General features: G+C 37.2%; 1 protein-coding gene across 2 annotated transcripts in view; it reads left to right on the top strand.

Annotated features, from left to right (window-relative positions):
* Cntnap5 (contactin associated protein family member 5) overlaps nt 1-13,250 on the top strand; it is a 787,874-nt gene that overhangs the window by 463,085 nt on the left and 311,539 nt on the right. For both annotated transcript variants that reach the window (XM_027936831.2, XM_027936832.2), the window contains exon 11: nt 5,031-5,137. In XM_027936831.2, coding sequence (XP_027792632.2) covers nt 5,031-5,137 — 107 coding nt within the window. The remainder of the gene's footprint in view (nt 1-5,030; nt 5,138-13,250) is intronic.

The following is a 13,250-nucleotide window of genomic DNA, read 5'->3' as shown; positions in this document are numbered from 1 at the left end:
ATCATCCACAGCCCCACCTAATCGTTCTCCTTTGGAAGAAGTTTGATTTTTTTTTTGGAGGGAAATTATAAATAAATGTTAATAACCTTTGTCCTTATGACATCATCATTTTTTTTTCTCTTTCTACTTCTAACTCTTCTCTGCCATTCTTCAGCCCTTCCTTTCATTTCTTGTAAATCCCCACACTCTCTGCAAAATGACTGCCAATGTGTCTGCTGTGTGTTCCAAGTCTTTGCTGGGACCCATCACAGTGTTAGTTTATTGGGGCTCTTGGGAAGTACAGAAAGACTTGTCGTACTCATTCTGAAACATTGTGCTCTAAGGAAAGCCACATCTGTCCAGGTGGGGTTACATCTGCAACAGCAATAGGAGTTTTAGAGGATCTGTGTTCAGAGCAATTATCTCCTGGCAATTTGAATAGAAGGCGCATGCCTAAGATTGTGACTCACTTCATAGTCAGTGGTCTTTCCTTTAAAGGTCTCTAAGCAGTTCCCTTTGTGAGTCCATTTTTTTTTAAGTGTTCAGTGTAGGCCAAGTAGAAAGTAAAAAGAAACAAACATTAGTTAAAATAAACTGATTAAAGAATATGGGAAATTATACTCATAAAACTGCCCTTTCTTTAGGTAGAATGCGATGGACATCATTACCCTAAGTATATGTATGACTGCACATTTGGTGTGACACTACATCATGTACAACCAGAGAAATGAAAAGTTGCACCGCATTAGTGTACAATGAATCAAAATGCATTCTGATGTCATATATACCTAATTAGAATAAATAAACAAATAAATAAAACCCTGCCCTTTCTTTTTAAAAAAGCAAATTGGGCTTAGGCATCTTTTATTTTGAATGTCTACTTTACAGATGAGTTTCTCAAATCATGGTATGTGTTGAACCAAAATGAATCAAGCTCCAAGGCAGCCTTACAAGTGCTCATTCATTTTCTTTTCCCCTCCTTCTTGGAATATTAGATGTTCGCTTATTCAAGTATCCTTTTTCCATTCCAGAAATACATCATTGGTTTGTTCATTGACCGTAGACAGATGAATTTATAGCCTAGATTTTCAGTGGCAAATTGAGTCTATTAATACTGCAATGCAAGTTCTGTGTAGGACTTATAAAGATATGCTCAAGAAGCCAGTAGAGGTTATGTGCCCCTGTAATCCCAGCGACTCAGGAGATTGAGACAGGAGGATAGCAAATTCAAGGCCAGCCTGGGAAACTTAGTTAGTACTTGCCTCAAAATTAAAATAAAATAAAATAAAATAAAAAGGACTGGGGATATAACTCAGTGGTAGAGTGCCCCTAGGTTCAGTCTCCAGTACTGGTAAGAAAATGGAATGGAACCACCATTTGACCCAGCTATTCCCCTTCTCGGTCTATTCCCTAAAGACCTAAAAAGAGCATACTACAGGGACACTGCTACATCGATGTTCATAGCAGCACAATTCACAATAGCAAGACTGTGGAACCAACCTAGATGCCCTTCAATAGACGAATGAATAAAAAAAATGTGGCATTTATACACAATGGAGTATTACTCTGCATTAAAAAATGACAAAATCATAGAATTTGCAGGGAAATGGATGGCATTAGAGCAGATTATGCTAAGTGAAGCTAGCCAATTCCTAAAAAACAAATGCCAAATGTCTTCTTTGATATAAGGAGAGTAACTAAGAACAGAGTAGGGAAGAAGAGCATGAGAAGAAGATTAACATTAAACAGGGATGAGAGGTGGGAGGGAAAGGGAGAGAGAAGGGAAATTGCATGGAAATGGAAGGAGACCCTCAGGGTTATACAAAATTACATACAAGAGGAAGTGAGGGGAAAGGGAAAAAAAAAGGGGGAGAAATGAATTACAGTAGATTGGGTAGAGAGAGAAGAGGGGAGGGGAGGGAAGGGGAGGGGGGATAGTAGAGGATAGGAAAGGCAGCAGAATACAACAGACACTAGTATGGCAATATGTAAATCAGTGGATGTGTAACCAATGTCATTCTGCAATCTGTATACGGGGTAAAAATGGGAGTTCATAACCCACTTGAATCAAAATGTGAAATATGATATATCAAGAACTATGTAATGTTTTGAACAACCAACAATAAAAATTATAAAAAAAGAAAATGTGTTCAAAATGTAGGATATTTATATTTCTGGTGTCTTTCCCAAAGCTGTTCCTTCTCGAAACAGGCCCAATTGGATTTGGTAATTTCAAGATTGAAAGATATTTTTATCATGTATACCATAAGAAAAACATGTTTACATTTCCTTTTGTAATTCTAGAATACTATCTAACAAAAAGTTAAGATTCTGGGCTGGGGCTGGAGCTCACTGGTAGAGCGCTTGCCTCACAGGTGTGAGGCCCTGGGTTCGATCCTCAGCACCACATAAAAATAAATACATAAAAAGATATTGTGTTCATTTACAACAACGAAAAAATTAAGGTTAAGATTCTGTGAATTCAAAGTAATAGACTCCCAACTGGAGCTCTCCTGAGTGAAATGAGGATTTTGCTGGAAAGGTCTTGGTTTATCTCACAGAACCCAACACAGATTAAAATAGCCAGTTCCCAAGAGGTTCAGGAGGGCAACCAGATCTTGAGAACAGCAGGAACCAAACACAAAAATATCTTCAGGACTCTCTCTTTCCTTCCTGCTGAAGGCTGCATATTGGAAAAAAAATTTTTTTTCCTGTACTGTTCACTGCAGACAAACGTTCTCCTCATGTCTGAAAATACAGCTACTAAAACTTTCTGAATTTTTTATTTTATTGTGCCAACTACTGAAAAGAGGGTATGCTGAATTTATTTGGATCCAAAAGTAAAAGAACTAAAGGATAAACATCTATGTTGCTTTTTGCTCAGCTCTCCAGCCTTAAAGCAATAAACTTTTTGTTGAAGTAGGGGAACAATAATATCATCATTTGCTAATTTTGGAAAACTTGTTTTGGGGCAGACGGCAGTGGAAGGTGGTATAAAGAGGTTGTGGATGAACTTGGAAGGCTCAGGAGAAGATACAGTGAAAAGTTAGGTGATGCTGAACCGGGGAGATGCTAGGGTGAAACGAGCGTGTGGGGCAGATGGACGTTCAAAACAAAGCTAGCAGTCTAGCTTACAGGACAGGCTCAGAGGGAGTCTCCTTAGTTGCATTTTGTTAATAAGGGAAACTGTTGCTCCAAATTTATGTAGCTTCCCCCACAGAGTTGGTAGGGAACAAGGACTTCCTTCACAAGGACTTTGATCACAACAGTGACAAGTCTGCTTTAGTTCCTGTTCATCAAGTCTAGGAGAGTGGATAAGAGGAAAGGCAGAATTGGGTAGCAGGGAAAAGACTTTTTTCTATTTTTTTCTATTTGCTTTTTCTTTTTCTTTTTCTTTTTTTTTTTTTTTTACAGTTACATTTTGGTTTAGTTTTGATGAACACATTCCACAGCAAGATTCTTACGTTGTTTTTTTTTTTTTTTCTCTTTGTTTTTTTTTCCTGTTCTTTATGCCGGACTTGGGTGCCATGAAGTTATCAGCAAGTTTTCCCCAAACATAATCCCTGTCAGCACAATTTTATGTTTGCTGTGCTGAGCAGAAATTTCTAATAATACATCTGAACATACACAGGGATTGTACTTTCTGCGCTTTGAAACAATCATTGTTGGATGGTTTCCTACCTATCGAGGACACTTAGAGGAAATCATCCTGTGTTTTGCTGGCTTCCAATTCTTAGTAGTTCTCAATGAACCCATTTGTTGTTTTATACACCTTTGTAATTTCAGTAATTGAACCCTCTCTCTTTTTAAATTTGTGAGATTTTGTTTTCATAGCTCTCTTAGACTCATTGCAAAGATTGTTTTCAGAAATTACTGTATTTATCCTTACTTTTACATGTAATGTTATTCACTACACTTCCTGGGTACATCTCAGCAGCAACACTGGAAATTTTAAACTATGTGTGCAAGATGCAAACTACCATACAGTGAATAGATAAGCTGGAATCTAAACGCAGGCATATGTGTCCCTAAAGACCATGATTTCCACCTAGAGAAATAAGCATCACCTTTACTATCACTAGCCCAAGTAACTCTAACATATTTAAGACCCAAATTTTTGAAACTCATAGATTCTTTTTTTAGTTTCTGTGGCATGCTTCATATGTGGGATTTTCACCTAATCGAGTCTCAATCTGTGATGATCTTTTTGTTGTTGTTGTTTACATTATTTGTAGTCATTTTATGGTAGCCCATTAACCTTGTGAGCAACAGATCCCCTATGTAATATTCTAATATTAGATAATTACCTTGATTCACCATTGTGAACATCATTGTGAATAGCAGCAGTTAGCATACATTGTCTTCATATTTTGAACCATATTCTTAAACAAAGCCATCAAAGTATGATTTCTGCTTCAAATTACATAATGTTTTAAAGAACTTTTCATTGTGTGATGCAAATATTTCTCAGAATAGCCATATTGTTTTGACCATAACTAGTAAAGGCCTTATTTTAAGGACAGCGCTGGCACATTTAAAAATGATACAATTTTCTTGCATGTTAAGTGAGCAGGCATCATCTTTTCAAATTTCATGTTGTGCTTATGTATTTTAAAATAGTTTCCTGGCCTTCTCCCAAGAGAGAAGCATATGGAGAGTAACCTCAATTATCTGTCCCTTTTTCTTTAAAAATGCAAAAACTTTAAAACATATGAAATTACGATCTGTATACATTTTCTCTGTGATAAATAAAATACCACATCAGTTTAACTTTAAATTCAATAAGCATTCACCCCAGTGCTGGAATATTAACTCAAGTGCCTAATTTGGCTCTGAGACTTCCATTACATGGCAGCCTCTGGTGGAAACACCTGTTTTGGTTAAGCCATTATATTATGTTCATCATTTGAAATCTGACTTAGGTATATGATTATAGTGGATAAATTCCCAGAATTAATTCATTTTGTTGGATATAAGACATTGTTTATTTCTTCTTTATTTTAACTGACTTTTTAAATTTTGTTGTCTTTTTTTGTGCTATCTCACATTAGGTGTTTGCCAAACTATTGTGAACATGGAGGAAGCTGCTCCCAGTCCTGGGCCACTTTCTATTGTAACTGCAGTGACACAGGTTACACTGGTGCCACCTGCCATGACTGTGAGTAGATGCATGGGTTATGCACAGTGGATGGACAAAGCTACAGAATTGCCAGTGTTAACCCATTGTGTTCCTTAGTTCAGAGGTAGAACCCCTATAAAATCTTAAATTGAGAAAAAAATATACCACTCAAGGTAACTTTGAAATAATTAGTGTTTTTAGAGGGCTGATCTCCTGAGAAAAGTAATAAATGAATAATTATAGCATCTGAAATACGCAGATACACATATTATAAAGGATATGTAAGTTCTCGGTTATGGATTCCAACCTATTTTAATGCAACTGGGTCAATTTCATTAAATATTCACAGACTTGAAAAATTGGGACTTAATGGGTTAACAAGGTGCGTTTATTGTTGGAGGACACATTGTATTCATTCATTAAGTGTAAGTTTTTTAGAGGACAGCATAGGCCAAAACTGTGGTGGATGGGAGCACACATGGATGAAAGTTATAACCTGTGGTGTTCATAGACTGCTGGTAAGACAGGAAATGGGATAGTGGCAATGCAGTCACATACATGTTGAGGTTGGGACAAGAAAACATGCTATGGGCACACAAGAGGTAGCTCTAAAGTTAATTACACTGTCTTCCAGGTTGTGCTATGTTGCCATAGTAGAAAATTAGAATCTTGGTGGTTTAAGTAATGAGTGGCCATGTCCTGACCATGACACATACCCATCACACATCAGTAGGAGGTCTTCTTCCACATTTTCCTCTTATCATGGAGGTTTCATCATCTGGAATGTTGCCAGAGCAGAGAGAAGGACACACAGGGGCAGAGACAGGAAAGCAGGGGCTAGCTTTTAAATACCTTGACCTCTCTCTATGTGGCAAATATTACTTTCACTCACAGTCCATTGTCCAGATAGGGTCACAAGGGCACACACAAGAGGGCATGAAGTGCATTCCCACCATGGCTTGTGAGACAACCAAACCTGAGCACTGGCGATAAGTACCTGTCAATCCTGGCTTGGAGGAGGCTTCATATAAAAGGCCTGGGTTGATCTTTGGTGGAGACCTGGCTGAACAATGGCAACAACAAAAAAGGGATACTCAGAGCAAAGGAATGGATGGAGGCAGGAAACATAAAGTCTGAGTCTGCAGGTAGTAACACAGGACGGGACGATGGTGGTGGAGAAGATGGCAGGACAGGAGGTAGGCTAAATTGTGCAAACATAAGAAGCAAAGAAAAAAAAAGAAAGAACGAATTGGAGCCCTGAGTCCTGCAGTTTAATATTCTCATTGGGATCATCAAATAAAAGACAACCAAACAAATGGTTGCCCTCTAGAAAATTTTATTCCATGCTGAGTGATGGACTTAAGTATTAAGTGAGAAAGACACATCTGAAGGTGCTGGCAGTCATTGTGGGAGATTTCATGGAAAATATGAAATTGGAAATTGGAAGGACAGGTGGTAGAAGATATTATAGAAAGACACTGAAGCCAACCAAGGCTTAGATGTATTTTGAGGACCGTAGGGAGATATCATTCTGGGGCAGATCTCACCAGTTTTTCCTGAGTTCCTGACGTTGTTGCCTGGCCCTCAAAGATTACGGAAGGGGTTGGTAGATGTCCACTGGACTAAATTCACTCTAGTCAAGAAGGAACAATGTTGATGCTCTGATTTTTGTGTACTTCTCAGCCATCCCATGAACTCTGTTGTGCCACAGAATGTGGCATATACCAATGACGCCCATAGAAGAATATAACTGAATCAGAAAAGAATTAGTTCAGTGGTCATTATGGGATGATGATGTTATTGCTATTAGTTGCTTGGGAAATTGAGAAATGTCATCTGGCTATATTAGAATATATTTCATTTAAATATTGCTATTTAAAAACTTGGAATGATGAAGAGAACATGGGAATGAGAGAGAGAGATTGAAGTTAAATTTTACCCAGCCATTATACTTGACTAAGTACATAATTATATTATACTTGAATAAGTACATAATTTTATCTCTTTAGAGATCTTTTTTTTTTTTTCCTTTAAGATCCTATGAGGAAAAACTCATGAATTCTTACAGACCTATCTAGGGAGAAAATCATATTTTTATCAAAGACTCCAATTAATATCAATCTATAAACTTTAAAAGTCTGTTTCCAGAAATATTATCCTCACATAGTCAAGAGCAACATGCACTTGTACAGAAACATTGCAGGACATGCACAGGACTGTTGAGTTTGTATGTCAGTGTGCTCTTGGAAGAAGCTCAAAGGAAATTGACATGTTCATCAGTCTAATAGTAAAACAAAAGAGCCCTGGAGAAGATTTAACCCAAAGCAAACTAAATCCCAGTCAAAGCACATTACAGCATTCAAGGTTTATCTGTTCATTTTCTCCAAAAGTAACGTAGCAATTTTTTTTTTTTTTTTTTTGGTGAGGAGTTCATCTTCACAGATGCTGTTCTCCTTTAATTTTCTCTATCCATTAGGCTGAAAATAGAAGATTTCTAGTTTTTTTTTTTTTTTTTAAGTGTGAAGTTGAAAATTGATGGAGGTGAGGTGCTGATTTTTAAAGGAATGCTGTCAAGTCTTGTGAGCAGGAGACTCGGCATATAAAGTAGTAAAAATATCATTCCTTAATTTTTTTAACACCTTCCCATTTCCCTTTTTGTGAAATTGTACAGTTCCTACACTGTAAACTGAAACTCTGTGAAACTCTATCCTTCATTCTGGGCATGTAGCCAGAACAAATCAGAGCTGCTTGGGTATCTGTGACGTTTGGCAAGCACACCATGGATGGCGGTGTAATTCAAGGATCTGTCCTTCTTCCTCTGACTAATCTCTCCCTCTGCTATTTGGGTGACCCCACTGTTTTGAGTACTTCTTGAACTGAGTGAACCAGTTCTTGCCTTCAATACATATGTGCCTCATACCTGAGCCATGAGAATTTAAGAGTGGGAGCTGCCCAAATGCAGATGGTGGCACCCAGAAAGCCCTCGGGTCAAAATAAACAAACCAGCCCACAATCTTGCTCATGTCAAAATGGCAGGGTCATCCTTGGTGTGTTGAGGCATGTTGTATTGAAGAACTCATCATCAATCAGAACAATTACCTCAATTTTTTAGATTGATAAAATATTTATAATAATATTAAAGTGCTAATTTTTGAGTAATATTTTGTATTTTTTAAGCTCTTCAGGATATGTTGTTCTCATTATTTGTGCTTTGCAGCAAAGGTGGGCCAATAGAGCAGACCTGGGATAGATGGGATTAACTTCTCTAATTCTTGTGGATGAAACAGAGATCTGATTGAGGAAGGTAAAGGGTGACAATGAACTTCTAAGGAATTGCAACATGGAAATTTCCAGTCTTCAGACATTTCAGGTTGCTGCCGAAAGCACAGGGATCTTCAGTGTATCTTGATTTTCTTTTCCCCTTGCCTGATAACACATAAATAACTTGGGTATGCAAGTTATGTCACATATCAAATACACCTTGTTCAAAGCCACCTGTTTAGGAAGGAGATGACAAGTATGTCCAATTCCTTTCCATTTGTGGCAGCCTCTCCATAGAGAAGGTATTCAAGTCTATCATGTATCCAAGGATGTGCCATTGGACACTATTCCGTGATGTTTGAAAATTATTAGGGTGAGGAACTTTCTCCTTTAGGTTTTATTCTTTTTTTTTTCCTAGATGAATAACTAAAAGTAAACAATGTTTGTGATCCAGATGCAATTCTAGCTGCCAGCCAACATTTATCAGTTGGTCGTTAGTTTTATATAATCTATGAGTTCAGAAGTTTGTAAACTTGAAGCCAAACTTCTAACTCTCCAGGATACATCTTGATTATGGTATTTCATGACCACCTTATTAGGAGTACAAATTAAGATTTAAAAGAACATTTTTTTTTTTCATTGTAGAAGCTTAGCAGATAGTTAGGTAGATACCATTGCAATATAAGAATAAAATGAGCTGGATATCATTATTGCCTCCATTTTACACAGGAGAACATTGAGAACCAGAAAGGATACATAACTTTCTCAAGGTCACATGTCTCGGAGAATGGACATGAAGTAAAGGAATCTGATATGATATGCCACATGCTTAAGCCCTATATCTTATTCCTTATCTCAAACAAGTAGGACATGTGCAAAGTTCCATATATGAACTTAATGTTATCCATCATATGCATGAGACACAGTAGGGTATTGTGACGTCCTCATTAAAATGCTGTCCTAGGGGTCAAAGAGATGAAATTTTTGTGTGTGTTCTAAAATAATCATGAAAGCATTATAGAAGGAAGTAGAATGAGATAGGATTTGAAGGACAGCTGAATTTGAAATAGATGTAGGTAAAAGGAAGAGTATCAAAAGCAAGGAGACTGGCAAGAGTAAAGACATAATGGCCAGAATATACATGCTATGATTCAGAACAATGTAGGTGCACTTGCCTGGATCAAGATAGGAAAAATGAGCAGTTCTGTTCATTTCTTGCTGAAGCCCTAATGGGATTCCCACAAAGCACTTTCCCTAAGGGAGTAGAGATCACTTACCATTATAATCAAGACTTTTCTCACACTATTGCAACATTCGTAAATGCCACTTTGATACTACATAATAAATAATCTAATGATAGATTTATTTTTTATATTCTTATAAAATATAAAAAATACACTTTTATATTTTGTAACATTTTTATATATTTTGTGTTGTTTCCAAATATTCAATGTTATAACCAACACAATGGTGAGCCTCACTGTGCTTAAGTATGAACCCCACAAGTTCTAGTGTTTATATAAACTCATCTAAGAAGTGGCATTCTTGGGTCAAAGGTTATAAGTAATTTAAAGGGTCTTCATTCATATTACCAACTTTTCTAAAGTCTTAATATAGTTTATACCCTGATGACTATTTTCGGAGATCTTCTGTCACCATCACTGTCAGAATTATTTACTCATTTATTCAACATGTCTTTTTACTAAACAATTGCATATTAAATGGATATTATTTCATTAACAGTCCATGATAAGGAAAAGACTTCTTGCCACAACCTGAACCTTGGGCATGGCATTTTTTCCATAATTTTTTTTTTGGTCACTCAAGTACATTTTGAAAGCACATTTATTGTCAGTAACTATGCATTCAGTGATTGCTGTTACAGAGGGCTGACTTGCCAAGTGTGATAGGAGTACTTATCATCCTCTGTATTTATACTGTCTAGTGAGACAGTTCTTGACCTTCTTGATGTCTACATCTGATAACATTCATGGGATCCCTGTGCAGGATCCCTTTAGTGTGTCTCAGTGTTTACTAATCCCTTCTCACGGTAGGACTCTCTGACATCCTAACAATGCTTTTAGCTCATTTTTCAGCTTTATAAGCGTATGTCAGCTTTCTTCCTCTCCCAAGCTTGATATAGTGCTTCTTCCTTTGGGCAGTCAATAACCAGGTATTGATTGGAAGCATATCAAGTTGTCTGGCCATTGGACTGTACAGTAGTCATCACAGAGCAATATCGCTTTGCTTGTTTAACTGTAGGTAAATGGTCCTCTGACTGCACAGCATTTGGATGGTTAGAAGGAAAGGTTAGAGAGAGTAGGGGATGCTGGTAATAAAGACTTTAAAAAAATCATTGTTCATGTCTCTGAGTTCAGGTCAACTCATATCTTAATATTATTCTTTAAGTCTCCCATTAAGATCTAATCCCTAAATGCCATCAGCAAATTGTTCTCATCGGTAGCTAGATGAAGAAGGAGGAAGAAGAGGAGGAGGAGACTGCTGAATTGATACCCTGCTTCATTTTATGACATTAACCACAGTCTTCTTTGCTATTATTTTCTTCCATGTTAATTCTTCTATTGAGACTATAAACTCGTGGAGGGAATAACTATGTCTTGCTTTTAATTGTAGGAACCACAAATAAACCACTGGTGATATACAGGGTATATCATATAATCGATGAGACAAGTAATTAAGTAGAGAAGATAACATAGTGTGCCATTTGATGAGAATGCCATAGGACAGAATGGTGTCTCAATCTTTGCCAGCTCTCCATTGTCTTTTCTCATCCCTGTTACATAGTCCCTAAATGAATATGAATATATATATATGTATATATATATATATATATATATATATATATATATATACACATATATATATATACATATATATATTCATTCATATTCATAAGTGAGATTATGAGATATTTGCACTTTATGATGTTGTGTTGCTAGAATGAGAATAGTGGTATTTGCTGGGGAAGATGAGGAGGTTTTCAGAAAGAAGTTCGAGTGGAGATAAAGGACAAGTAGGAAGAATTGCAAGGAGAAGAGTCTTCTAGGAAGAGTGAACAACATCTGCAAAGGAAGAGAAAAGTGGAAGACCATGGAACAAAGATGGGTTATAAGACATCTTGCAGAGATGAAATAGCAAAAGATAGAGATACAGGAAGTCCAAGCATAATGAGTGCAGGTGACAGATTGAGAAGGAGTGAGCCTGTCTGCTGGGCAACTAAGATCCAGTCATGGTGTATTTTTTTTTTATTTTAATGTTGGAAATAGAGTTGCTAGTAATTATGTTATCATTGGATTTGTTATCAGATTCGTTTTGAAAATATAACTGTGGTGATATTGTAGACCATATACTGAAGTTAGAAGACGTGTATTTTTAGGGAGAGATATGGGGAATAGTGTTTGCAATTGGTAGGCAGCAAATGATGAGAGATGGAGCAAGCTAGAAAGAAAAGACCTGATGTAAAAGCATATCTAAAATTGGATCGAGAAAACTTGAAGACACACTGAACAAGGTAGAGAGAATGACTTAGCTTTTAGCTTGGAAGAGTTTGTGAATGAGACATGGAGTGACTGAGTCTTCAGGTCTGGCTTGGTGTGACAGCTTAGTATCAAATTCAGATCTGTAATTTACAAGATATATGACCTGGGTGGGCTATGTGAGCTATGTGCTTTAACTTCATCATCTGGGATCTGTCACAGATGAAGAAAAATGGCATGATAGCAATCACCTCATGGAAATATTAAGAGGATTAAATAAAAGAATAAAAGCATCTCCATAAAATTTTAGCATGGTATCTGGCACAGGAAAAGTCCCTGATCCATGTTGGCTACTATTTGAACAGATAGAGGACATGTAGGAAGAAGAAATTTAGTGGATACCATCAGCAGTTCTGTTTGGGGCACAGTATTTTCCTGGATATGTTTCCACTGTGCAGAAGTAACTGGAAAACTTTCCATTAAAGTCTGGGGAGAAGATCAGAATCAGTGGGTATATAATTACTGAACCCTTTGAGCAGATGAAATCAATAAGGCATGTCAGGTCAAAAAGTGAAACCTGGTAAGCAAAAAATTCTGAGGGACTCAAGAAGAGGTACATATGACACACAACCAACATGGAGTGGGAAGGAAAAAAAATAAGAGCTATGAAAAAGTGGTATCCTAGAAACCAGAAGGGCATGTTTCAGAAATAGACTATTAGAAGAGAGGTCTAAGTAGTATCCCCCAGGTTACTCTTTCATTATACTAGTTGTCAATCCTTAAATGACTGGTGGAAATTTAGAATAGAAGTTGGAGGAAGACAAAGATAAAGCAATGAGGAAAACTCATTTTCTACTGGCAGCCCTTCATGGTGACATTATTGGAATGCATCGGAATAAGCTATTCCAAGTTAATTTATTGACAAAGGACAGATCTAAGTGTTGGCAGGATCCAGATGATTCAAAAGCTTTACTTCTGAGAGTATTGCACTCTCAGGAGAGAAGTCCAACACCCACAAATCCATTAACATACAAGTAGTGCATGACCTTGGGTAACTAAGTGCCCAGGATTGGCTGTAGGAAGGTTGCTGCTCCGTGAAGGGAGGAATCCAAGTGGACTGAGATGGCCATAAAAGAGTTCTTGGAAGAGTGCTTGAACCTGCAAGTGAGGCCAGACCCAAACTTGAATAAGCAGAGAGTTTCAGGCAGTGTTTTTCAAGGATGACTAGAGAGAAAGGATCTGAAGAGAAGTGAGCATGGAGGATATGTGAGGGCCAGTAGCATAAAGAGAAGGGAGTGAGTATTTGTGGAACCCAGTTTAAGTGCCACATGCTTCAGCAACTGCTTCAAATACACTATTTCCCCCTTATCCATGGGGTTCAGTCCAAGACCTGC

This window comes from Marmota flaviventris, chromosome 11 (assembly GCF_047511675.1).
Source record: "Marmota flaviventris isolate mMarFla1 chromosome 11, mMarFla1.hap1, whole genome shotgun sequence".
NCBI lineage: Eukaryota > Metazoa > Chordata > Mammalia > Rodentia > Sciuridae > Marmota > Marmota flaviventris.
The sequence above is the reverse complement of the archived record's forward strand: the minus strand, read 5'-3'. Positions and strand labels throughout refer to the sequence as shown.